Source organism: Anser anser, assembly GCF_964211835.1.
Source record: "Anser anser genome assembly, chromosome: 22".
In the NCBI taxonomy this organism is placed as follows: domain Eukaryota; kingdom Metazoa; phylum Chordata; class Aves; order Anseriformes; family Anatidae; genus Anser; species Anser anser.
Genome location: NC_139743.1, coordinates 9,642,949 through 9,668,013, shown reverse-complemented (window position 1 = coordinate 9,668,013; position 25,065 = coordinate 9,642,949). Strand labels below are relative to the sequence as shown.

At 50.2% G+C, this 25,065-nt stretch overlaps 2 protein-coding genes across 14 annotated transcripts in view; one reads left to right on the top strand and one right to left on the bottom strand.

Annotated features, from left to right (window-relative positions):
- The window catches only part of PKNOX2 (PBX/knotted 1 homeobox 2), an 88,140-nt gene extending 80,214 nt beyond the window's left edge, over positions 1 to 7,926 (top strand). For all 10 annotated transcript variants that reach the window (XM_083808223.1, XM_083808224.1, XM_083808222.1 and 7 more), the window contains 4 exons: positions 1,486 to 1,605; positions 3,764 to 3,840; positions 4,260 to 4,438; positions 6,279 to 7,926. In XM_083808223.1, the coding sequence (XP_083664349.1) occupies positions 1,486 to 1,605; positions 3,764 to 3,840; positions 4,260 to 4,438; positions 6,279 to 6,529 (627 nt within the window). In that variant the 3' untranslated portion in view covers positions 6,530 to 7,926. The remainder of the gene's footprint in view (positions 1 to 1,485; positions 1,606 to 3,763; positions 3,841 to 4,259; positions 4,439 to 6,278) is intronic.
- A 958-nt stretch (positions 7,927 to 8,884) lies between these two features.
- FEZ1 (fasciculation and elongation protein zeta 1) lies at positions 8,885 to 24,416 on the bottom strand. 4 transcript variants are annotated; one of them, XM_083808233.1, is made up of 10 exons: positions 24,291 to 24,416; positions 21,172 to 21,466; positions 16,994 to 17,090; positions 15,633 to 15,770; positions 14,786 to 14,999; positions 12,951 to 13,225; positions 11,394 to 11,474; positions 10,913 to 10,988; positions 10,047 to 10,112; positions 8,885 to 9,056 (listed from the first exon to the last, which is right to left on the bottom strand). In XM_083808233.1, the coding sequence occupies exons 1-10, from the start codon at positions 24,388 to 24,390 to the stop codon at positions 9,040 to 9,042; spliced, it is 1,359 nt and encodes a 452-aa protein (XP_083664359.1). In that variant the 5' UTR covers positions 24,391 to 24,416; the 3' UTR covers positions 8,885 to 9,039. The 4 variants fall into 4 exon arrangements, with proteins under 4 accessions (XP_083664359.1, XP_083664360.1, XP_083664361.1 ...); XM_083808234.1 differs by having other exon boundaries at positions 12,951 to 13,222; XM_083808235.1 differs by having other exon boundaries at positions 15,633 to 15,722; positions 24,291 to 24,415.
- Between the last annotated feature and the right edge of the window lie 649 nt (positions 24,417 to 25,065).

The following is a 25,065-nucleotide window of genomic DNA, read 5'->3' as shown; positions in this document are numbered from 1 at the left end:
GTGATCCAGTCCTTCTGCTGCATGCATCAAGCTTTTTTGTGGGTTCTCTGCTTATATTTCCATCCCTGTACAAGCCCTTTCTTAACCCCAGTTGAGGAGAATTGCAGTGATTTCTCATAGGGGATTTTTGTGTAGTGTAAAAGATCTGCACCAAAATGATCCACCAAAATGTAGCAATGATCTTGGCAGATCACCTGCATCATCTGTCCCATACAGCAATGGAAAGGCTCCTTTTTTCCCTTTCTTATCATCACTTAATGGATTTAGGGTATTTTTTAGGCATTTGCTCTATTATTACTCCTTGTCTGATTAGCCATGCAGGGGTTCCCTGCTGTCTCTCAATAAGGCAATGATCTGGGGTAGAAGGACAACTTGCTGTCTGCACCACAAAGACTGCATCATCTACAATCTCTTAAAAACCCCTGTAATTTCTCAGGAATTTAGGCAAAAATACATCAGTCTCTGCCACACTGTTCCCTGGGGGAAGATTGGCAAAGATCCCCCCGTGTACATTTTTCCTGCAACGTAATTGTAGGAGCCCGCTAATGCTATTAGAAATAAATGAATGTGGAAAAAAAAAAAAAAAGAAATCCACTCCCCAGTAGGTTTTAATGCCTGCAAGGCCTTTTTTCCTGTTTCTTTCTTTAATATTTCACTGTCACTGGTTTGGATCTCGCAGAGAAGTCCTCTGAGGTATGAAAAACACACGCGCAGGGAATATTGGGGCAGGGAGAGAGGCCCGGACAAGCACCTCCGGATGCTCTTCCTGCGCCGCTGGCGTGATTTATTCATCTGGAGCCCAGGGGAATCACAGGGACCTGCCTGTCTGATGTTTAATTCATCCAGGAGAAGTGTTTTGATTAAGAGCTGAGAAAAAAAAAAAAAAACTTTTTATCTTAGCACTGTGATTTCAGTTCTTTCCCCATGACCTCATTAAAACTTTTCTTGCAGCTTCCCAATGTATTTATTTTTATTTTTACTTTTAAAAATAACACATTTTCATGCAATGAGCATGTTTGTCCTCATAATGGGAATAAGAGGCATGATGATCAAGGGGTTAATGTATCACAGGGTTTTTATCTCGTACTGCAAAAAACAGTTTAGAAAGTTGTCTCCTTTTTTATTCTTTTGTTTTGTTTGTTTGAAGTGTCCTCCTTCTTAATTGCACATTGCAGGTGGTTGTGGCGTTGCCCCATGGTCCCTAGCTGGTGCCGCATTGTTGGGAAAAGGCCAATGCCCGTTGCAAAACATTGGCAAATGGCACTGGGTGAAAAAGTAAATGGAGATGTTAAATGGGCAAATAGAGATCCTGGTGGAAAATGGAATTTAATGGAAATTTTGAGTAACAGATAAGTTTGGGGAGTTTCTCACCACGATTTGTTTTTTTGTACTCACCACACTCCCATTTTGGGCTGGTTGTGCTCACTGTTAGGGTTCTTGATCACCATTTTCATCTGTATTTCTCCCTGTTCCTCTCCATGGCAGGTGAACCTGGATCTCACCTCGCTCCTTGATGGCGAGGACAAGAAGTCCAAGAACAAGCGGGGCGTCTTGCCCAAACACGCCACCAACATCATGCGCTCCTGGCTCTTCCAGCACCTCATGGTGAGCACTGCAGCCACTGGAATGCCCTGTAGGGCATACCAGGGTGACTGCATGAGGTGGGGAAAGGCTGCTTTGCAAGCTGGAAAGAAAAGAAAAGCAAACAAACAAACAAAATGAACAAATTGTGGTGGTGATTTGTCTCAACTTACGGTATTTGGAGGCACAAAGTGGCTTTGCTTATATTTGGGGAGTATTTGGGGCATGAGTGTTTTCACCACAGGAGCAAAAATATGCTTTTTATGCCTTAACGCTTTGCATGGAAAAGGAAACAAAACCAAAGGGGGAAAAAGCCCAAATACATGATTTTCACCCATTTTTGCAGATGGGTGAATGAACATTTTGTACAATTAACAGTTCCAAAATACACTTTTCTAGCAAGCCAAAGGGGGCTGGCTGCAACAGCTGCCCTTGCAGATATCATTGTGGCACCGTGGCGACTGACCAAAATGCAAAATTAGAAAATCGACCCACTTTGGGGGTTGTCAGTGGGTGGACATGGACCTACATGGAGGGATCTCAGAGGATGCAACCAGGATATTTTCATGCAAGGAGACTGCTTGCCCACCCATGGGCTGGAAAAGGGGCAAAAAGCTAAAAATAAATCTTTTTTTTTCCTGCGTAATTGGGCCAAGAAATTATTTGGATGTCAATTGCAAAGAGTTACAAGATGGTGTCCAGGTTGGTGGGTGAGTCCCCCCAGGAAATGGCAAGATGGAAGATAGCCCCAAGGAGCACCTTGGGGAAAAACCTGTCTTGAAGGTGACTCATGACATGGAGCAGCATGGAAACTTCCCAGCCTTTTTTTATGGGAAATTTTGGATTTATTGCTTTGAGGACAAGGGCATTGCTGTGTTCGGCTGCATCTCCTGTGCTTCGGAGGGCTGAACTGCAGATTTGCAAGCATAAAAAAGACTTAGAAGACCAGAAGCTGAAGAGCAATTTAATTTTAAGAGACATGCCCGTGGATGGACATTTCAAAAGTTGGATCAAAAAGTTAAAAGAAATTCTTCTGCTACTGGGACAGTAACTGGCCAGAAGATGCTTCAGCTTCCTGATGGGATTACTCCATCCTAAATTCCTTCATGATCACTCATTTCTCAAAGCCCTTTCCTGAAGTTCCCTGGTGCAGAAGGACTAAAAGCCGTTTTGCAAATTTTTGCACAAGCCATTTTGCCAGGCAATTTTTGACCACTTGGGATGATGAGGATAGTTGGCACAAGGCGCTGCATCTTTCTGTATATCCCATCTTCTTACCCCAAGGGCACCAGCATCATAAATGATGTGGTTTGTAACCTGTTAGCAAGATACTCATCATTCTGCTGGGTTTGGGAATTTTGTAGAACCAGCAGGAGGAAGAAATGCTGGAAATAATATGCTGAAAATGCTGGAATGGATAACAACACCACAGGAAATGGCACCAGGAACGGTGAAACACCCCTGGGAAATCCCAAACGCAACCAGCTCTGGGAGCACTTGGCTGAGTTGGTACTTTTTAGGGATGCTTTTGCAAATAAAGAGCTATTTCTTTTTTTTCATTTTGGCATCCGTTATGCCTGGTGAGATGGCAGTCTCCTACATAACTTAGGGTGTCTTTCTGAAGGAAATCACACCATTTTGGGGGCAAACAGATGGAAAAGTCATGTGAATCAATGTTGGGAAATATCCCTCCTTACAATGCTGGCTTGGGTCTCCAAAAAAATGTCATGTGGGGCTGGCTTGATTAATTTTAGGGTTTGGAAAGGAGGATTTTAGCACAGCTGGGAAATGGGGGAGGATGTTGAAATTCTGAATGCTAGTAGCATCCCAGTGCAGACATTTCAGGGTGGTTTTCAGCACAGCACTTGCACCAGACATGGAGCGCTGTCAGTAACCACAGGTTTTAAAGCCCAAATCTCAAACTTACCAACAACTGTAATTAGAAGACAGTGGTGAAATCACTAAAACTAGCAAAAGTACTCCTTTTCCTTCAAGGAAAAGTCTTGGAAAAGAGCCTTAAGGATACTGGGGAAACAGTGGTGCCTTCAATCTTGCAAGTTCAAGAAGCCACCAAACTTGGGGGGGGAGGAATAAGTGCCTTTTTTTTTTTTTTTAATCCCCTACTTGGGGCTGCCACTTTGCACACAAGGATGCCATTTTGCTGCCCATCTTTTTTTTCCAGCACCCCTACCCCACAGAAGACGAGAAGAGGCAAATTGCCGCCCAAACCAACCTGACCCTCTTGCAAGTCAACAACTGGTGAGCACGGTGGTGGCCTGCACTGTTGTCCCACTGGTTTTGGAGATTTCAAGCTATTTTGTCTCTTCTTAATGTATTTGTGGGGGTAACATGGTTGGTTAAGGCTGACTTTTGGGCAGCACCACGGCTATGGGCTGCAATACTCATCTGCAATATCTCAGTGCCCTCTCCTGGCAAGCACAATATACAGCAGCCGGTATTTTCCCTCCTACAATTAATAGCTGGAAAAATTAGGACAGTGGCCTAACATGCCACAGACAAATGAAATGGGGTGGATGGCTTGGGAAAAAACAGCTTTCTGGACCAAGCAGCCAATTATGAAATGGTTTTATAGTGCAATTCATTGTTGTTATAGTTTCTACTCAAAATTGTTATAACAACTGTTATTTACTTTAATGGCCACTGTCTTCCTGGGAAAGGTTCATCAACGCCAGGCGGCGCATCCTACAACCCATGCTCGATGCCAGCAACCCGGACCCAGCCCCCAAAGCCAAGAAAATCAAATCTCAGCACCGGCCCACCCAGCGGTTCTGGCCCAACTCCATCGCTGCTGGAGTCCTGCAGCAGCAGGGTGGCAATTCGGGGACAAATCCTGACGGTAAGGACAAATCCTAATGGCCCCTGTTCCTCCTGGATGGGGTGGCTGCATGTTAAATTAGGGCCTGATGTTGGTAATTAAAGATTAAAGGAAAAAACATGGTGAAGGTATGGCCCATGCAAGAAAGTCCTTGCAGCTGGCCGTCACAGGTGCACTGACAATGGTGCCACTGCTACAGCAGTGTCATGGTCCCCATGTGCCAGGCACTGCCATCACCTGGGCATGGGAACGGCCCTCAGGGGTGACCTGCTATAGGGACATCAGCTGGGGTATTCCTGAGGTGCACAGAGAGGAGACGAGATGAGACGAGACGAGACGAGATAAAATGAAGAAAAGAGAAGATGAAGGAAAGGAGAAATGAGTAGAGAAGATGAAAAGAAAGAGAGCAGAGATGAGACCAGAGAAGATGAGAAAAGAGAAGATAAGGAAAGGTGGAAATGAAGAGACAATGAAGTGAGAAGAAGAGATGAGAAGATGAAATTCTTCACTGAGAGGGTGGTGATGCACTGTCACGGGTTTCCCAGAGTAGCTGGGGATGCCCCATCCCTGGAAGTGTTCAAGGCCAGGCTGGATGGGGCTTTGGGCAACCTGGTCTGGTGGGAGGTGTCCCTGCTCATGGCAGGGGAGTTGCAACTGGACGGTCTTTGAGGTCTCTTCCAACCCAACCCATTCCATGATTCTATGATGCCATGAGCCAAAGAAAAAAGACGATGACAGAAGATGAAAAGAAAGAATCATAGAATCATTATGGTTGGAAAAGACCTCCAAGATCATCTGGTCCAACTATCACCCTACTACCAATATTGCCCTCTAAACCATGTCCCTAAGCACCAGGTCCAACCTTTCGTTAAACATCCCCGGGGACGGTGACTCCATCACCTCCCTGGGCAACCCATCCCAATGCCTGACTACTCTTTCTAAGAAATGTCTCCTAATTTCCAACCTAAACCTCCCCTGGCGCAACTTGAGGCCATTCTCTCTAGTCCTATCACTAGTTACCTGTGAAAAGAGGCCGACCCCCAGCTCCCCACACCTTCCTTTCAGGTAGTTGTAGAGAGCGATACGGTCTCCCCTGAGCCTCCTCTTTTCCAGACTAAACAACCCCAGCTCCCTCAGTTGCTCCTCACAGGACTTGTGTTCCAGGCCCTTCACCAGCTTCGTAGCCCTGCTCTGGACGTGCTCCAGGCCCTCGATGTCCTTCTTGTAGTGAGGAGCCCAAAGCCGAACACAGCACTTGAGGTGCGGCCTCACCAGAGCAGAGTACAGGGGGACGATCACCTCCCCGATCCTGCCGGCTGCACTGTTCCTGACACAAGCCAGGAGGCTGTTGGCCTTCTTGGCCACCTGGGCACACTGCTGGCTCATGTTCAGTTGAGCATTGACCAACATCCCCAGATCCTTTTCCTCTGCACAGCTTTTGAGTTACTCTGCCCCCAGCCTGTAGCGCTGCATGGGGTTGCTGTGGCCAAAGTGCAGGACCCGGCACTTGGCCATGTCGAACCTCATCCCGTGGCCTCTGCCCGTCAAAGGTGGAGAAGACAAAAACGAGAACAGAAGATTAGAAGATGAGGAAGTGGTAAAGAAAGATGAAGAGAAGATCTTCCCAACCACTTTGGACATCCTCTTGCTGAAAAAAATGAGTGTTTCCTGTTATTCAGCAAAGATGCATGAGCTAAAATGTTAAGGTTTGGACTTTGGGGGATGGCCGGATCAGGTGGGACACCCTACAGAGTATTCTGCATAGATACAGCTTTCCACTTGTGTTATTCTAGGTTGATGCACTTTTTTTGTCCTTTTGATGTTGGCTGGGGAGTCCTTACATATATATTTTAAATTTCAGGCCCACTTGGCATGGACAACCTGCAGCCCCTGTCATCAGCCACAGCCACCATGGCCATGCAGCAAGCCATGCTGGCGGCCCATGATGACTCCCTAGACGGTACCGAGGAGGAGGAGGAAGATGAGGAGGAGGATGAGGACGAGATGGAAGAGGAGGAAGAGGAGGAGGAAGAGCTGGAGGAAGAGCCTGGTGGCCTCCCAGCTGCACCCGGCACTGACCTCGGCTTGGACCACAGTGACTCGCTGGAGTAGCTCCCCCTGCACCCTCCTCAAATCATTGATGGCACCAGAAACACCCCCCCTCTCAAATGGCAAAAAATGGCAAGAACAGCAACAAATTGGTGAGAAAAGAGCAAATTGGAGGCACTGACAGGTGCCCTATCTGCCTGTGGGAGCACGGGGGCCACCACACCAGCGCGTGGAAGTGAAGGACATGCGTTTACAAGGCACATATTGTGGCCGGACTTTTTGTTTTGTTTTGTTTTTTTGTTTTTTTTTTCCAAGTTTTATCCTTGTTTTCACCCTTTGCCCTTCGTTTTTGGTGAGGAAAGCATTTTTAGTGGAAGATGTTATGCCCGCAATGCTTGGATGCCATGGGGTAACACGTTTTTTTCACTGTGGGCTGCTGCATCCTCTTGGATTTCTTGGTGCAAAAAAAAAAAAAAAAAAAAAAAAACCAGGACTGATTTTTTTTGGGAAGGCTTCCCCAGAAAAGATCACTCACAGGCATAAATATCAGCAGGTGGGAAAAAATTGCTGAGTGCAAATTCTGCTTCAGATCAGATTTGAGGAAAGTGTCACACTCTTGACCCACTGGATTGCCCAAACCTCCAATGTCGTGGCCATTTGGTGACTCCATACGTGACTTTCTGGAAAAGGGAGAAAGCTCCCCTGAACTCTTTAATTTATGTGCTAAACACCCATCAAATCTGGAAAAAAAAAAAAAAAACACCCTTTTCCTTAAGGGCTGAGACTAGATGCAAAGTTGGGCAAAACCTGCCAGGAGAGAGACCTTCCCAGGGTGCTTTGGTACCAAAAAGGAAAAAATGGTTTAAAAAAAAAAAATCCACATACTTTCACCCAAAGTTGAACAGTGAACCCCAGGCTTTGCCCGGGAGGAAGGAAATTCAGTATGGTCGCTGAAAAGATGATTTCTCCCAGTATCATCCACCTGCACAGGAAAACATTGGGTTTCTCACCCCCAAGTGCCCTGAATGAGGTGTCAGGGAGGGCAGCTCTACAAAAGCAATTCATTTGGAGACTTTTGAATGGTAGTAAAAGGGCAAATTTTGCCTTAAAATGTGAGACAAAAGCAGCCCAGGTGACACAGGGGCTCTTCTTTGTACCATGGGGGGGAAACAAAAGTTTTTTTCTGCAGGTTCTTCTCCATAACTGCGGGGTTTGTCCTTCTGTAGTAAGGAAGGATTTGGGCGGCTGCAACAATTGCCATTTTTGTCCTTCTTTTGGCTCTTGAGGAGTTGAGAAGAAACAGCAGCCACAGAAAAACAGCTGCAGCAACAAAGCGATGCAATGGGCAGAAAAGCCTATTTTTCGATACTGATCTGGCGTGAATGTAATCCATAATTTCATAAAGGATTCATTGTAATTTAGTATTAATTCATGTCCATTTATTATAAAGTACTAAGAGATGAGGTTTTGCAGCTGTATTTTATTGTCAGCTTCTTCTGGGGGGGGGGCTGTAGAGGAACCCCAAAATGGGTGAGTAACCCCCCCCCAAAACAGGCAATTCACTCAAATCCCAAATAGGTGAATCTCCCCCAAAATGGGTAACTCGCCCTAAGCCCACAAATGAGTGATGCAGCCCAAAAAGGATTCCTACTTGCACAACAGTGATGCACCCCCCCTTTAGGGAAGTGAGGCTTCCCTAAAGAGCTCCAAAATGGAGTGGTTTGCCCTCAATGTGAACAATGCACCCCCCAGATGGGTGACTTTCCCCCAAAATGCATTATACTCCTCCAAATATGCAATATGCCCCCAGATGGATGTCCCAGCCCAAAATGGAAGATGTTTCCATGAAATGTGTTATGCTTCCTCAAAATAAGCAATGTGCACCAAAATGACTGAATGATGTTCCCCAAAAAGGAGGGATGTTCCCCAAATTAGTGATTTTCCCCAAAGTGTTTTTCTCAAAAAATGAGTTACTCCCCCCCAAAAGAGTGATGTTCCCCAAAATGTGTGACTCTCAAAAGCAAGTGATGCTCCCATAAATGAGTGAAACTCCCCATAGTGCCTTCCCCCCTGAATAAGACAAGTTGACTCAAAATGATGGCTGCACCCCCAAAATAGAACATGTTCTCCAAAAAAGAAAGTACCCCCAAACTAGTGACTCTCACCCTAAATGAGCAACACTCCCCAAATCTGATTGGTTCTCCGCAAAATGGAAGCTCCCACCTTCTTCCATGTCCTAACGAGCACCCAGCAGCTCACTAGCCAAAATGTGCATATTTTGCAAAATGCTGAATATTCATGAGCTTCACAGCAGTTTCCTCCTTGGCATTTTCTACAAAAAGCATGTTTTTCTATCTAAAAGCTGCAAAACACGGTGAGCGTTGTAGGCAGGGAAAGAAGATACTGGAGGACAGTTGCTTAATTAATGAAACAAATTATTTATTTCCCAGCTGTGCAAAGGCGGGGGGGGGGGGAGCGTGGGGCAGGGGGGCCGCAGGCGACCTGTTTTCCTTGTGTTTGGCCCCCATTTTGGGGGGGCGCCGGGGTGGGGGGAGCTCAAGGGCAGCGCCACATCAGGTTGGGCAGAGCACTGCAAAGAGAGAGGCCGTGGGCGTTTGCCAGTGCACGGGTGTGCACAAGGCTGCACTGGGCTGCATGATGATGCACAAGCAGACAGGGGTGCACAACGATGGACAGGCTTGCACCAGGAGGCACAAGAGTGCACTAGCATGCAGAGATGCACAAGGGTTTGTAAAGGTGTACAGTGATGCATGAGCGTGCACCAGGTTGCATAAGGACACATAAGTATGCGCAAGTGCATGGGGGTGCACAGGGGAGCCCAAGCATACTTAGGGGCTCACATGCACAAGTATGCACGAGAGTGCATGAGTGTGCACCAAGGATGCATGAGCACGGGTGCACTAGGATGCACAAGGGTACACAAGCATGCATGAGTGCTGCATGAGGTTGCACAGCGGCTGCAAATGGGATGCACAGGGGATGTGGGAGGAACATGAAAGGGATGCAGGAGGAACGCACAAGGCATGCACAAGAGGTGCATGAGGGGACACAGGGGATGTGCAAGGGGCAGATGATGGTGCAAAGGGTACACGGGATGTACAACAGATGCCTAGCAGATGGGATGAATGGGGATGCACAAGGGATAAAAAGGAGGGAGGCACAGGAGATGTTCATGAAGGTGCATGAAAGATGCAGAAGGACAACGTAAGGGTGCAAGGGGGATGAAGGAGAATGGACAACGAGGGTGCATGAGGATGCATAAGGCCTGCAGGCCCTAAGCATGCACACAGGATGCACAGGAGACGAGTAAGGGATGCATGGGGATACATGAGGGATGCGCAGGGCATGCAAAAAGGATGCACAAGAGATGCAGAAGGGAAGTGTGGTGGATGCACAGTGGCACAAGCATGCACAAAGGATACCTGGGAAATGCATGAGGGGTGCATAGGGGATGTGCGGGATACGCATGAGGGATGCTCAAGGGATGCACAAGGATAAACAGGGAATGTGCGGGGGCTGTACGGAGGATGCACAGGGGATGTGCAGGGTCAGCAGGTACCTTTGAGGATGTAATCCGTCAGCAGTGTGGGCACCTTCTCGTTCCCCTCCTTCATAGCAAACAGGACTGCGAGGGGGAATAGTGCCATGAGCCCAGCCCCTGTGCCCCTACATGCCCCTCCAAAATTCCCCCTCTCTGTCCCAAAAGTCACCAGAGACACGGACAGAGTCTCCCACAAAGCACCAAGCATGGCAGTATCCAAAATGAGCATTTTTCACCCCCAATCAGCCAGTCTGGGGTGATGCAGAATGGGTGTTTCACACCCAAATTCGCACTTTTGTAGGGTGTAAAAATGGGGGCTTGCTGCAGATCAGCTGTGCTGCAGTGATGCAAAATGGGTGATTGTACCCCAAATACGCCAGGGCACAACAATGCAAAATGGGCGATTTTACCCCAAATAGGCCATGTTGGGGGTTGCAAAGTGGGTCTGCCACTGTGGCTGGACCACAGTGATGCAAAAAACAGCTGTGCTCCAAATCAGCCATGCTGGCACAAAGCAAAAGAGGTATTTTCACCCCAGATTGGTTTTGTGGATTGCATCCACAATGCTGCACATCAGACAACTGTGCCCCAAAATTGTCAATGCTGCATTGATGTAAAATGGTGATTGTGCCCCAAAGCAGCTGTACTGCCGTGATGCAAATGGGTGTTTTCCCCTCAAATCAGCTGTGTTGCAATGGTGTTACATGGCTGATTGAACCTCAAACCGCCTGCACTACAACGATGCAACCAAAACTGGCTGTGTTACAACAATGCAAAAATCACAGGTGCTGCAGCAATGTATATTTGTGCCCCAAATCGGCCGTCTTGCAGCAATACAAAATGGCTGATTCTGATGCAAAATGACTGCCCAAGCGAGGACTCACTGTTGGTGAGCATCTGCAGGTCTTCAACGGAGGGGGGCGATCCCTTCTTCTCATAAGGAATCACTGTGTTCAGGTACTGCAAAACAGAAAAAATGACCACAGAAACATCTTCATGCCACAAAACTATAAATTTTTGTTCATCTCGATGATGCAAATTGCACCAAATTGGCATGAAAGCACAAATGCAAAGTATGTCTGCAACTTTCCTGCAATCACATTTAATTTGCAGACATTTGGGGGCTATTGAATTATTTGGATGCCGCAAAAACTGCCCAAACATAAAGGGAGGATTTTGTGGATGAAAAAAGATGATTTTGCAAGGTGGATTTGCAAAGCAGGGAGAAGTGTGTTGCAAAGCTGTAAGATTAAAGAATATTTTAAAAGGGGAAAATGGGGTTTGGGGGATGCAGGGAAATAGGGTGTGCAAGAGGGCAGGTGAAAGGGGACAGATCTGGGCGATGTGGCGGGAAAAAGGCAGCACCTGCTTCTCGTTGGTGGCAGGGCCGAAGGTCTGGCGCAGGCCGGAGTGCAGGATGCTGGAGATGCCCTCCATGCTGAAGCGCTGGGGACGCGTCACCCCGTCACCTCCCGGGCACCTGCACGCCTCCCTCGGCACCAATGTCCCCGTCTCCCTGACCCACATCCCTGTCCCCACCATGGCCTTGTCCCATGCCCTGCTGTCCCCCCTCCCCTCTATGCCCGTGGCCCCCCGTCCCCACAACCACCTGCCCCCACATCCCATTTCCATGTGTCCTCTCCATGTCCCATGTCCCCCCATCCCAGCATTCCCATCCCACCCCTTCATGTTCCCTGTCCCATACGCATTGTCCACGTCTCCTGTCCCTCATCCCATCTGCCCAACCTCATGTCCCCCCATGCCGTCCCTAAGTTCCTACCTCCCCAATCCCATGTGCCCCCATTCCTTCCCACGTGCCCCCATTCCATGTCCCACCATCACATTCCCACGTCTCCTGGATTGTGTCCAACCATCCCACCCCATGTTCCCCTGTCCCCACCTCCCCAGTCCCCATATCCCCACATCCCATCCCCACATGCCCCTGACCCATGTCCCCCATCCTGTCCCATGTCATCCCCATTCCATGTGCCCTCATCCCAAGTCCCCCCATTCCACATCCCTGTCCCATTTTATATCTACATCCCATCCCATTCCTCATCCACCTACCCCCATGTCCCCACCTCCCCCTCTCCTATATCACCTTGTTCCATACCATGTCCCCATGTTCCCACCTTCCCCTGTATTCCTCTTATTCCAAGTATTTTATGTCCCCCATCCCATCCCATCCCATCCCATCCCATCCCATCCCATCCCATCCCATCCCATCCCATCCCATCCCATCCCATCCCATCTCCCTTTGTCTCTACCTGCCCCTGTCCCCATGTCCCCAAATCCCCTATCCCCACATCCCTGGGAGCCCATGTCCCCCTGATCCTACCTCCCCCTGTCCCATCATCCCATCCCCACATCTCCTGGAACCTGTGGTCCCCCATCCCATCCCATGTCCCCCTGTCCCCAGCTCCTTGTCCCCGTATCCCCACAACCTATCTTCAGATCCACAGGATTCTACATCCCCCTCATCCTATCCCACCCTATCCCATGTCCCCACAGTCCCCTGTGGCCATGTCCCCCCATCCCACCTCCTCGTCCCCACTTCCCCACATCCCATTCCAACATCTTCCAGATCCCACATCCTCCCATGTCCCCCTGTCCCTATATCTCACCCCTACTTTCCCTGAATCCCGTCCCCTTTTCCCCCATGCTCACCACCCTCTGTCCCTGTATCCCCACATCCCCAAGATCCTACATCCCCCCATCCCATCCCATCCCCCCATCCTCACCGCACCCTGTCCCATGTCCCCACATCCCGTCCCATGTCCCCATGTTTCCCTGTCCCAACGTCCCCATATCCCATTCCGACATCCCCAGGATCCCATGGACCCCCTTCCCATCCCATGCCCTCCCGTTCCCACATTCCCCCGTCCCCCTGCGTCTCCCTCCCACGGCCGCCGCATCTCCCACCTTCCTGGGCATGTGTCCCCCGCGTTCGGGGCGCCCCCCCTGCAGGCTCAGCCCCCGGTCGCGGCGGCGACGCCGAGCAGCCTCCCGCTGCTCCCGCTGCTCCCCCTGCACCGCCAGCAGCGCCCCGATGAACGCCGTCTTCACCTCCTTCTCGAAGGCCAGCTCGTCCCGCCGCGCCAGCTGTGCCACCAGCTCCGCCGACAGCGCCCGGCTCGCCGCCTCCGCCCGCCCTGCCGCCGCCACCAGCTCCCCGGCTGAGAGCTGCTCCAGCCCTGCTGCCGGCGGGGCGGTTAGAGACGGGACACGCATTGCACGATTGCAAAATGCACTGCACCATTAGTGACATGCACTCTGCAATTACTGGGCCGCCCAGTGCAAATGGTAAGATGTCCAGCGCAATTAGTGCAATGCACTAAGCGATACAGCAATGACCAGCGCAATTAGTGCAATGCCCAGTGCAATTCGGCAATGCCAGTGCAGTTAGTGCAATGCATGGTGCGATACAGCAATGTCCAGTGCAATTAGTGCAATGCATGGTGCGATTTGGCAATGCCCAGTGCAGTTAAGTGCAATGCATGGTGCAATACAGCGATGTCTAGTGCAATTAGTGCAATGCACGGTGCGATACAGCAATGTCTAGTGCAACTAGTGCAATGCACGGTGCAATTCGGCAATGCCCCGTGCAGTTGTTGGTATGCTTGTTGCAATTAGTGCAATGCACAGAGTCAGTGATATCCCTGGTGCAATCAGTGAAAGGCATAGTGCATTAGTGAAACACATGGTGCAATTAGTGACAAGCATTATTTGAACATACATGACATTTAGTAAAATTCCACAGAGGCAATTAATGAAATGCACAGTGCAATTAGTGAAATGCACATTGAAACTTTTTTAATGTGTTGTGATTATGAAGATGCACAGTGCATTTATTGGAACACCCAACACTGTCATAGTACAATTATTGAAATGCCCAGTGTCATAAATTAAATGCCCAGAGCAATTACAGAGTTGCTTGGTGCAATTACTGACATGCATGGTGCAATAAATGAAATGTACTATGTGCAATTAGGGGAGTACACAGTGCAATTAGCAAAATGCCCGATGAGATTAATGAAACTCTCCATGCAGTTAGTGAAATGCATGCATGGTGCTTTAAGGGGGAAAAAACCTAGTGCAATTACTGAAAAGCACCAAAAAGTTTTCCACACATTATGGATGGTGCACAGTGCATTTAGTGGCACGGTGCATTCAGGGAGGTGCACAAAACATTCAGTAAAATGCACAGTGAAATCAGGAAAATGCACCATCCACGGATCAGAGAAGAGTCTGCTGCATGCAGTCACATGCATTGTGTCATGAGGAAAGTGCAGTTACTGAAATGCAGGATGCAAGAGCGCAGGACACATAAGACATTTTTGCAAAATACACAGGTTATTTAATGAACTGCATGGTATGTTTAGCAAAATGCTTGGTATACATGGAGAAAAGATGGTGATAACAGTGCAAGGTATAGCACATTTAATGAATGGCACAGTGTTTTGCAAAATGTTTTAGAGAAATGCACTACATGCATTTAGCAAAAGGCATTTAGTACAATGCACAATGCAGGAGATACTCTGCAAAATGTGTGGTGTGCTTGGTGACACACAGGGTGCACTTAATGCAACACTAAAAGCAAGATCTCCGTGGGCTTATTTTTTTATAAGAGCCCCCTCCTGACCAAACAGTGCTTAAACACTGGGTCCAGCCAGCCCTGAAACCTGGAGAGATTTGTTTGCCCAATTTGGTGGGAATTTCCCCCAAAAAGGGACTGGCCTGGGTCTTGCTGGCCGTACCTTCATGCGAGCAGTTGTTGTTGAAGGTGGGGGAGAAAGTGTGCAGCTCACGCAGGAGGATGGGCTCCATGCCCCCACCACCACTATCACCCTCTGCATCAGCCTCAGCTTCCTCCTCCTCCTCCTCTTCCTCCTCCTCCTCATCTTCATCACCGTCAGGGTCAGCCTCAGGGTCAGGCGAACTCTGCATCAGCTCCTCCAGCTCCTCGATGACCTGTGGGGCATTGTGCCCTCCAGTTGCACTTTGCACCCCACCTCATCCCATACCTGCACCCTGCACTTGTCCTGCACCTGCACCCTGCTGCCTGCGCCCTCCACCTGCACCGCACCATGCTGCGCCATCTCACGTCTGCACCACGAATCCTGCAGCTGCATCCCTTACCTACACCTGCATCCCGCTCCCTACACCCTACGTTGCATCCTCCATCCTGCACCCCGTACTTGTCCCCACACCCTCCACCTGCCCCCCAGTCCAAACCTGCACCTTGCGCACTACATGGGTATCCTGCACCTGCACTGTGCTGCCCATTCACATCTTGTATGTGCACCCTACATCCCCATCTGCGCCCAAACCCCACACCCCACTTCAGCACCCCCATTTCCAGCTCTGCATCCCACACATCCCATCTGTACGTCTGCATATGGCTTCCCCCTTGCAACCCACGTCTGTGTCCTGCACCCCTGCCCACAGAGAGGGGACAGCATTCCAAAATGATGGGATTTGGCCTTTTTTGCACTTTGAGCATACAGCCATGGGGCTGGGGTGGGCTGAGGCTGTCCTGGGGGATGCGAGCCCAGTGTTATGGGCACACTTGGATGTTTGGGTACCCACAGGGGCTGAGGGTACCTGCTCAGCCGTCAGCAGTGGCTCCTCATTGATGCCTGAGTCATGCTCGCTCCTCTCAGCAAGCTCCTCCTCCTCTTCCTTCTCACAAAGCTGCAGGAGACACAAGCTGGGTGGCCCCGGTGGCACCACGGACACCGCCTGGTGCAGGCACAGACACAGACATGGCCCCCACAGCTCATGGGCAGAGCTGCCAGGGAGCCACAGCTCTGGGGACGCGCTACCTGCAGGGTCTGCATTGGGGAGATATTGGATGGAGACAACGGATGGGGAGATGCTGGATGGGGAGGTAGGACAGGGAGACATTGGATGGGAGACACTGGATCAGGGTGTTGGATGGAGACGTTGCCTTAGGAGATGTTAGATGGAAACCTCGTTTGAGAATACTGGATGGGGACACCAGACAGCCGTGTGTTGGATGGAAATGTTGGACAGAAATGCTGGGTGGGGATGTTGGACAGGGAGATGATGTTGGACAGGGACTTCATATGGTGATGCTGGGTGAAAATGGTGGATGGGGACAAGTTTGACGAAGATACAGCACGTAGAGATGTTGCATGGAGACATTGGATGGGGAGATGATAGGGAGACATTGGAGGGGAATGGACGAAGCCAATGGATGTGGACAATGGATGGGGAGACATTGGATGGAGACATTGGACTGAGAGAAGCAGAGGGATGTCGGAAAAAGACGTTGGATGGAGAGATAACGAACACATCGGAAGGGGAGATGTTGGACGTGGGATGGAAACGTTAAATGGGGAGAGGCTGGATGGAGATGTTGGATGGGGACATTAGGCAGGGAGATGTCGGAGAGGGATGCTGGATAGGGGGGTGAACAACGAAGATGTTGGATGGGGAGACATCTTTTTTACTATCTTTCAAAGGTTATTTTGCTATTTTTTTAGCAGAAAATAAACCAAGAAATGGACTTTCTCCCACCTTCTCTAGTGACAGGTTGTGTGACATCCAAATGGGCTTAATTCAGTGGGTTTGGGGACATTTTTACTGCCCTCCCACAATCCCAAACACAGCTACTCACAGCACAAACTCACTACAAAGAAGTAAATGCTATTTTCTCCCTCCAAAATACACCACCTTACCCCCAGCTTAGGGACAGATTGGCAGGGACCAGATTGCCAAACCAAGCACTTAATCTTGACCGTTTTAGTGCAATTGTCATTGGTACTGCATGAAAGAACAGCCCCCCCAGATACACCATTTCTGGGTGGTCTGAAGCACCCTGTCTCAGCTCCTTCCCTGATGGTTGCTAAGCCTTGGGGCTGATTGACAACTGTCAATCATCACTGGGGCTCACGTGGGAACAGGAGGGTTTTAGGGTGTTAAGAGTGCCACAGCCATACCTGGGGGTCGGTGCCATCGGGGGCCTCAGCTTCAGGGTGCAGCCAGGGTCGGGGGGAGTCCCGGGGGGCGAAGCCATCAGTGAGGGCGTCCCAGACCCTGCAGGGAGGTGGGTGGTGAGCGGCAATTGCCAAAATGGCCCAAAATGCCCCAAAGAAGCACTGCGTCCCAGACAGCCATCCTGAAATGCCATGACGAAATGCCTCAAATGCAGCCCCAGAACACCCAGAAATGCCCCAAAATGATGCCTGGAAACAACCTGAAACGTCACTCAGATGCACAAAACATCCCAAAGCACCCAAAATGCTGCCTCAGAACACCCTAAAACATCCCAAAATATCATTCTGGAATACTGCCCTGAAATATCCCAAAGTACCCCAACACTTGTGATGCCCCCAAGACACTATTTTGTAACTTCACCCCCAAAAGGCCACAGCAATGCTCCGAATGACCCTAAACGCCCCAAAACGCCATCCTAAATCACTCCTAAATATCCCCAAATACCACCCCAAAACATTGCCCTGATGCCCTGAAATGTCCCCCAAAAAAATTGGAAGTCCCTAAAGCCCCAGAAATGCTCCAAAATGCTGCACTAGAACACTGCCTCAAAGCCCTGAGATGTCCCAAGACACTCTGAAAAGCCCCAAAGGATCTCAAAATGCTGCTCTGGAACACCCCAAAATGCTCCACAGAGACACTGCCCAAAATGCTCCAAAATACCATGAAATGCCTCAAAATGCATCAATCCAACCCCACCCAAATGCACTGAAATGTCCCAAAATGTCATTCTGAAACATTACGCCCAAATGCCCCCAAAAGCAAGATACTCCAAAACGGCCCAAAGTGCCACCCTGCAATGCTCCCAAACACCACCCCGAAACAACCATAAATATTCTCAAATGCCCCAAAATGTTCCAATACACAACCTTTGAACACCCAGAAATTTCACAAAATGCTGTTCCGAAACACTGCCCTGAAACGCTCCAAAATGCCCCAAAACGCTGCAGCAGAACATCTTTGTATATCTTAAAATTCTATCTCTTAACAGCATCCCAAAGCACTCTCAAGTGCCCCAGCATACTGCCCTGACACCCCAAAACACCCCAAAATGCCACTCTTAGAAGAATAAAAAAATGATGTCCCGAAATGTTGCCCTAAAACTAAGATGATTTCTAGAATGCCTCAGAAATCTGTTCTGGAAGCACCAAAACACTGTTCTGAAACAACCCAAAATGCCACTGCACTGCTCCAGAACATCTCCAACTGCCCCAAAAGACAACGATAGAAACGCAACACCCCGAAAAGCTTCTGCAATGTCCAAAATGCTTCAAAACTCCCCCAAAATGCTGTCCTGCATCATGCTGAAATGCCTCAAAATGCAGCCACAACACCCCATAGTGCCCCAAAATGCCCTTTTGAAGCACCCCAAACTGTCACCCTGAAAAAAAAACTAAATCACCTCCAAAACTGCCCTGAAATTCCCCCAAAATTGGACCTGGAACACCCAAAGACACTGCTCTGAAATAACCCAAAACTGCACCAAGTGACAGCAAAACTGTCCAGATTCACTGCCCTGATGCCCTGAAACCCTCCAAAACTGCCCTGGAACACCCCAAAACACAGCTGTGATACCCTGAAAACAAACAAACAAACAAAAAAACCTCAAAGCCTCCCAAAATACACTGATTTGCTGCCCCAGAACACAGCAGTGAAATGCCTGGAGCCACCCCGCAAAACAGCCCTGGAATGGAACACCCCAAAATTCATCTAACACTCCAAAATGAATTGAAACAGACAAAAAAAAATCTAGAAAAAAATATACGAAACATGGCCCTGAACATACCGCAAGTCACTCCACAAAACTGCCCTAAACACCCCAAACCACGGCCTTTATGCAGCAGCTGCCCGGAGCCCCCGGCCACCTCTTCTGCACCACTAACGTGTGCGCCCCACATTCCCCCGCAGGGCTGGACCGATTTGGCCCCATTTCACCAAAACAAAAGGTGCACGGGGAAAAGGAGAGGGAAGGTAGAGGGGAGAAAAAGGGAAAACGAAGAAAAGAGAAAAAAAAGATATATGAGGTAAAAAGGAGGAAAAGGCAGAAAAATGGAAAGGACAATGGGAATAAAAGACGGGAAATGGAAAGAAATGAGAAAAGAGGCAAAAAAGGGGAAAATGGCAAAGTAGAGAAAAGTGGGAAGAAAGGAAAATTGGGAAAATGGAGAATGAGGTTAGACAGTGGAAGGAGGAAAATGGGAAAAAGAAGGAGAAAAGGGATAAAAGGGAAAAATGGGGGGAAGGGAATTGAGGAAAATGAAAATGTAAGAAAAAAAGTGAGTACGTGGAAAAGGGCAAATGGATAAAAAGGCATAAAATGGGGATTAAGTGAAAAAAAATAGGGAAAACTGGATATGGGAGAAGAGGGGAAAAAGAGCTGAAAAGTGGCAACACGGGGAAAAAGGTAAAAAATGGGGAAAAAGGCAAGGTTAGAACACCAACCCCCATGCATTTTCCCAGGTCTTGACACCTCCCCCCCTAAATTTAGGCAAAACCAGCCATTTTCCCACCACGACAAACTGCAGTTTTAGTCCATTCCATCCAACACAGTGCCACATCCACACACATCCCAATTCCCCCTAAACCATCCCAAAACAGCTCGCCCCTCCCCAAATGCCCCCAGCCCCCAACCAACGACAAAAACATCCATCTTGGGAACTCATCTCATCCCCCTCCTTGCCTGACCTTAATTTCCCCCTTATTCATATATTTCACAAATCAATACACAAAAATGCACATTAAAAAAATATATATTCCCAGTTTTAGCAAAAATGCAACAAATAAGGAAAAAGCAAGTGATTATTCCCCAAATCTGCTTTTTTTTTCTGCTTTTAAAGGGACAGCACCTTGCAGAACCAGGCAAGCAATGGAAGGAGATTTCTGGGTTAATTATGGCAATAATTGGTTAATAATTAGTGGAAAATGGTGCCTTTAAGGCCATAGCCCATCCCCCACCCACGCACACAGGGCTCATTCAAGAGTGGGGAAAAAAAAGCCTGTTTTGCCCAAACTGACCCAAAACGACACAATAAGCAGCACAAAGCAGCACCGTGGGCCGGCTGCCGGCGACAGCGCGGCGCTCCCGGCACCAGGCCAAAACGCATTTTTTCTCTGAAAAACTACTGATTTTTCTCTGAAAAAAAAAAAAAAAGAAAAGAAAAGAAAAGAAAGAGATTTGGGAGCTTTGGGGTTGAAAACAACCACTTCGCTTGCTGAAAAATCAGCATTAGGAACTGCAGCCTGGGGAATAATCCCAATTAAACACACACAAAAAATCCACTAGAAAGGCGTTTATAGACAAACACCACTAAAAAAAAAAAAGGCAAATTCTGCCCCCAAACGGCATTTTTGCAACAACAAAAAAAGGTTTTTAAGGAAAATTAAGATTTCAGTGCAAATGCCACCGTTTTTGGCCAAATAGGCAAGGCTGGGCAGATTTTGCCCCAGATTCCCAGACTGGCTGCCCCGCCTTGGTGCACTGCTTGCATGTTGAAAGGAGGAGGCTGAGCCCTACTCACACCTTACTCTAAGTTTACACTTACCCACCCCCTGCTGCACTCACAAAGCCTGGGCCTGCTGTGGCCCATTGCAATGCCATATGGGGCACCCTGCTGTATGTACTCATAGGATACTACACAGCTACTCCAAGGTGTTGCATGATCATGCTGCAATGCAGTGGTGTGACTTGCATGCAGAGGGCATCTTGTGAGCATGCAAGGAGTGCATAGGCCCCAGTGGTGCCTTACTCATAGGATACAATGTTGTTACTCTGATGTACTGCATTAACCATGCTGCAGTGGTGGAGGCTGGTTTGTGTGCTGGGGCAGCATGTGTGCATCTCATAACGTTGCAAGGAGGCATGCAGGCCCAACAGTGCCCTACTCATAGGATACTACACAGCTACTCCACGCTACTGCACAGCTTTGCCATGATGTGAGGGGTTGGGCTGCATGTGGAGGAAGCCTCTCAAGGGTTCAAGAAGGCACACAGGCCCCAAGGGGGCTTATTCACAGGTTACTACACCATTACTTCGGCACACTGCATGACCATGCTGCAATGCAGGGAGCCAGACTCCACAGGGGTGCGGAGGCAGGCATCCCCGGGAGGAAGGGGCCTTACTCACTCCTCGTCCTGGAGGCGTTCCTCCTCCTCCTGTGCCTGCAGGCGGCCCCGCACAGGGGCCAGGGCCTCGGTGGCGGCGTCGTAGTTGCGGAAGCAGACAGTGAGCTTCTCATCGAACTCCTGCACCAGGTCCTCCATCGACTTGAAGCTCATCATCTCAGCTGAGAAGCTCTCCAGCTCAGCCAGCGCTGGGTCCGCAGTGCGCCGGGGGGTTCCCCCATCGTCCCCAGGCCCCTCCTCGAACTCCTCCTCCAGGCTTACCAGGGGTGCCTCCATCCTCCTTGCCCCCGCCTTAGCTGTGGGGAGAGGGCACCTGTGAGGCTCCTGCTGCTCAGGGTCACGCCAGCTGGGCTCCCAATTCCCTTTGCTTGCACTTTGCTGGCTGTAATCCCAGTACAGGGCTAGTAGTGTCCCAGGGGTAACAGCAGCATCCCTACAGCATCTTACTACTGTCTTCATAGCATCTTAGTAGTGCTATAGTAATATGCTGATTGTCTCTAAGTACTATCCCAACATAATTAGTAGCAAAGTATTTTAAAAGCCCCCAGAGTATCTTACTGCTACCCTGACAGTAAGTCAACAGTATCACATCACCAGCTTTATTACTGAACTTTTAGTATCTCAGTAGTATCCTCCTACTATATCACTAGTACCTTAGTAGTGGCATCAAAGTATCATACTAGTATCAGCAATGTTCTGACAGTATCCTAAGCTCGTGCTGCCCCGATAGTATGCCAGAAGCACCTTACCACTACTTTTTCTCATTCCCTAGTAGTATCTCAGAAGTATCCCCCCTAGTAGCATCCTGACAGCATCCTAGTAAAAACTGAGTTCTGTACTGAAAGCACCTTATCAGTGTTGTGACAGTATCATAGCAGTACCCTGATTCTATGTCAGGAGCATCCTGATAGCATCCTGGTCATATCTTAATAGTGTCCTGAAAGTATCACAGTAGTACCTGATAGGATCCTAACAGTATATGGCTGGTATGTTAGCAGTATCCTGATAGTATCTCAGTAGTGCAATGTAAAATCCAGATATCTATTATTTTAGTGCTTTCTTGTGAATATTCTACTGATATCTCAGTAGTACCTTCATAGTGTCTTATCAACGTGCTGAAAGCATTTTTGTAGAGTTCCAATAATATCCTAGTAATATCTTAGTAGTGCCCTGACAGAATCTCAGTAGTATCCTGATAGGATTCTAGCAATAAATTACTAGTAGAGTCCTGAAAGTATCGTGGTGGTACTTTATAAGGTCCTGATAATCTTACTAGTGTGTCCACTGTATCTCAGTAAGATCCTGGTAGTATCCTGAGAATGTCCTAGTCCTGCCATATTATTACACCAAAAGCATCTTAACGCTATCATTTGTAGTATCTTGAGAGTACCCTGAAGGTATGTTAGCACTACCCCAGTGGCACCTTCCTAATGCCCCAATAGTATTGCACTATCATCCCAGGAAAGATCCTGGTAATAATTCAGCAGTGTTCTGACAGCATCCTGGTTGTGCCCTGCTCCATACAGCACCTCACTGGTGCTCTCACAGTACCTAGATAGCCTCCACATAGTATCCTGCCAGTACCTTAGTGCCATCCAGGAAGTACCCTAACGCTATCTTCACTGTATCCTAATGGCATTTTAGTAAACCCCGACAGCATCTTAGTAGCATCCCATAAGTATCCTATAGGCACACACCCCTGTGCATGCGCGCACCCCCACGTCCGGAGGGGGGCACACCTGCACAGGGGCATATGCACATGAGGGTGCACCTGTGCACTGTGCATACATGTGCTGCATGCATTTTGGGGGGTGCATGAGTGTCAGGGTGCACATGTGCAAGGGGTACATGCACACACAGATGTAAGTGAGCCCTGTGCACATATGCACACACCTCCACGCACACGTGTCCCCATGCATGCACACACACACACCGCTGCATGCATTCACCAGGGACATGCACACCCCATGGGTGATGTTGTGCCTCAGACGTGTGCACTGAGCAGGTACCTCCTGTGCCTGCCTGCAGCTCTGCACACATGCAGCCCCGAGCATGCAGGCACAGTGCGCACATACAGGCATGGGGCGCACCCTTACGGGTGTGTGTGCGTGAAGGTGCATGCGTGCACAGTGCACATGCTGCATGCATGCTCGGGGGTACGTGCAAAGCGTGTTTGCACGCACAGGGGTGTGAGCACACACTGCACACACACGCGCCTTCCTGTGTGTGCACCACTGTACATGGATGCACTGCTGTACATGCAAGCGCTGCTGTACATGCATGCAGCCCCATCCCACGCACTGTACGTGTGCCCCGTGCACCCTTCACATCCACCCCCTTGTCTGCCCCCACCCCGAGCTCCCCGTTGCATGCACACGCCTGCACTCGTGCAGTGCGCATGCACGCCCCCTGCCAGCAACCCCCCCCATACGTGCAGCTCTGTGCATGCGCCCCCTGCACCCACCACCCCCGATGCACCCCAAAACGCCTCCACAGCCCCAAATCACCTCCCCCTGCTTCGTGCCCCCCCTCCCCGCGCAGCGCGTGCGCAGCGCCCGGTGCACCACCCCTGCACGGATGCTGATGCGCACCGGGCACCCCCGGGGCACGCAGCGCCCTGGTGCCCCCCACCCCCGCGAAGAAGCCCCCCCTCCCACAACGCACCACGGCCCGACGCCCCCCCGGGCTGCACCCCCCACACACCTCGTGCACGGCCCCGCAACGCCCAACGCACCCCCCAGCCCCGGGGGTGGGGGCGTAGGAAAGGGGGCACCCCCCCACGCACCGCTGCGGTGCGAGCAGCCCCCCCCCCCCCCCCGCGAGCTCGCCCCTCGATTCTCCCCCCCAACCCCTCCCCGCAGCGTTGCACCCCGCAACGCACGCCTGCCCCCAGGGTGGGGTGGGGGGCGCAAAGCACCGAGCCGCACCCCAAAAGCAACCCCTCCCCCCCTCCCCGCGCTTCCACGCAATGTCAACGCCCCGTGCGCCCCCCCACCGCGGTCACCCCTCCCCCGGCCGCACCCCAAATCCCCCCCCCGGCCCGTGCGGCCCCATGAAGCCCGCACTGCCCGCAGCGCACCCCGGGGGGGGGTGCTCTGTGCCCCCCGTCCCCGCACCCACCTGCGGCCCCGCATCCTCCGCGCGCCGGGGGGGGTCTGGGGGGGGCGGGGGACGAGCTGCGCACGCGCCGATCGGGGAGGGGGGGTGGGGGTGACGTCATCAGCAGCGTAGCCGCCCGCCCGCCCCCCGGGGAAGGGCAAGGGGAGGGGGAGCGGGGCCAGCAGAGCCCCGGCTGCATCCCCCCCCCCCGTCTTCCTCCCCCTCATCCTCACCTTCATCCTCACCCCCACCCGGCTTCATCTTCTTCCTCCTCCCCCTCCTCGCAGCCGCAGCAGAGGTCCCCAGCCTTTTGGGGGGTGGTGCACCCCCACCAACACGCGATTTTCGCCCCCCCCCCCATATATACATTTATTTATTCATGCTCTTGCCCAAGCGTATGCATACATTGCAGCCATTATGAAAGCAGACCCAAAAAAAAAAAAAGGTATAAAAACCGACGAGACAAAGAGGAAATAACGTCTTAAAAAATTCTCAGTGGTACAACCCGCCCCTTTGTCCTCAAAAATATCCCCCGAAAATATCCGGTTCTGCAAAGCGGCCGCATCCTCATCCTTTACAACCTTGGCTCAGCGGGTGGTGGTGCAGCAATTCCCGCACCCGCTCCGAGGTCCGATGCTGGCCGCAATGGCTGGCGGCAGCAAAGGTGGGTCCCGAGGGGGGCCGCGCGCCGTCGCTGTGCTTGCTGCATCCCGATACTCGTTTTCCAATCCCCTCCAGCAATTTTGCGGTGGTTTTTGTCAGAATTCAGCTGGAAATTTCCATCCTCCCTGCTGTC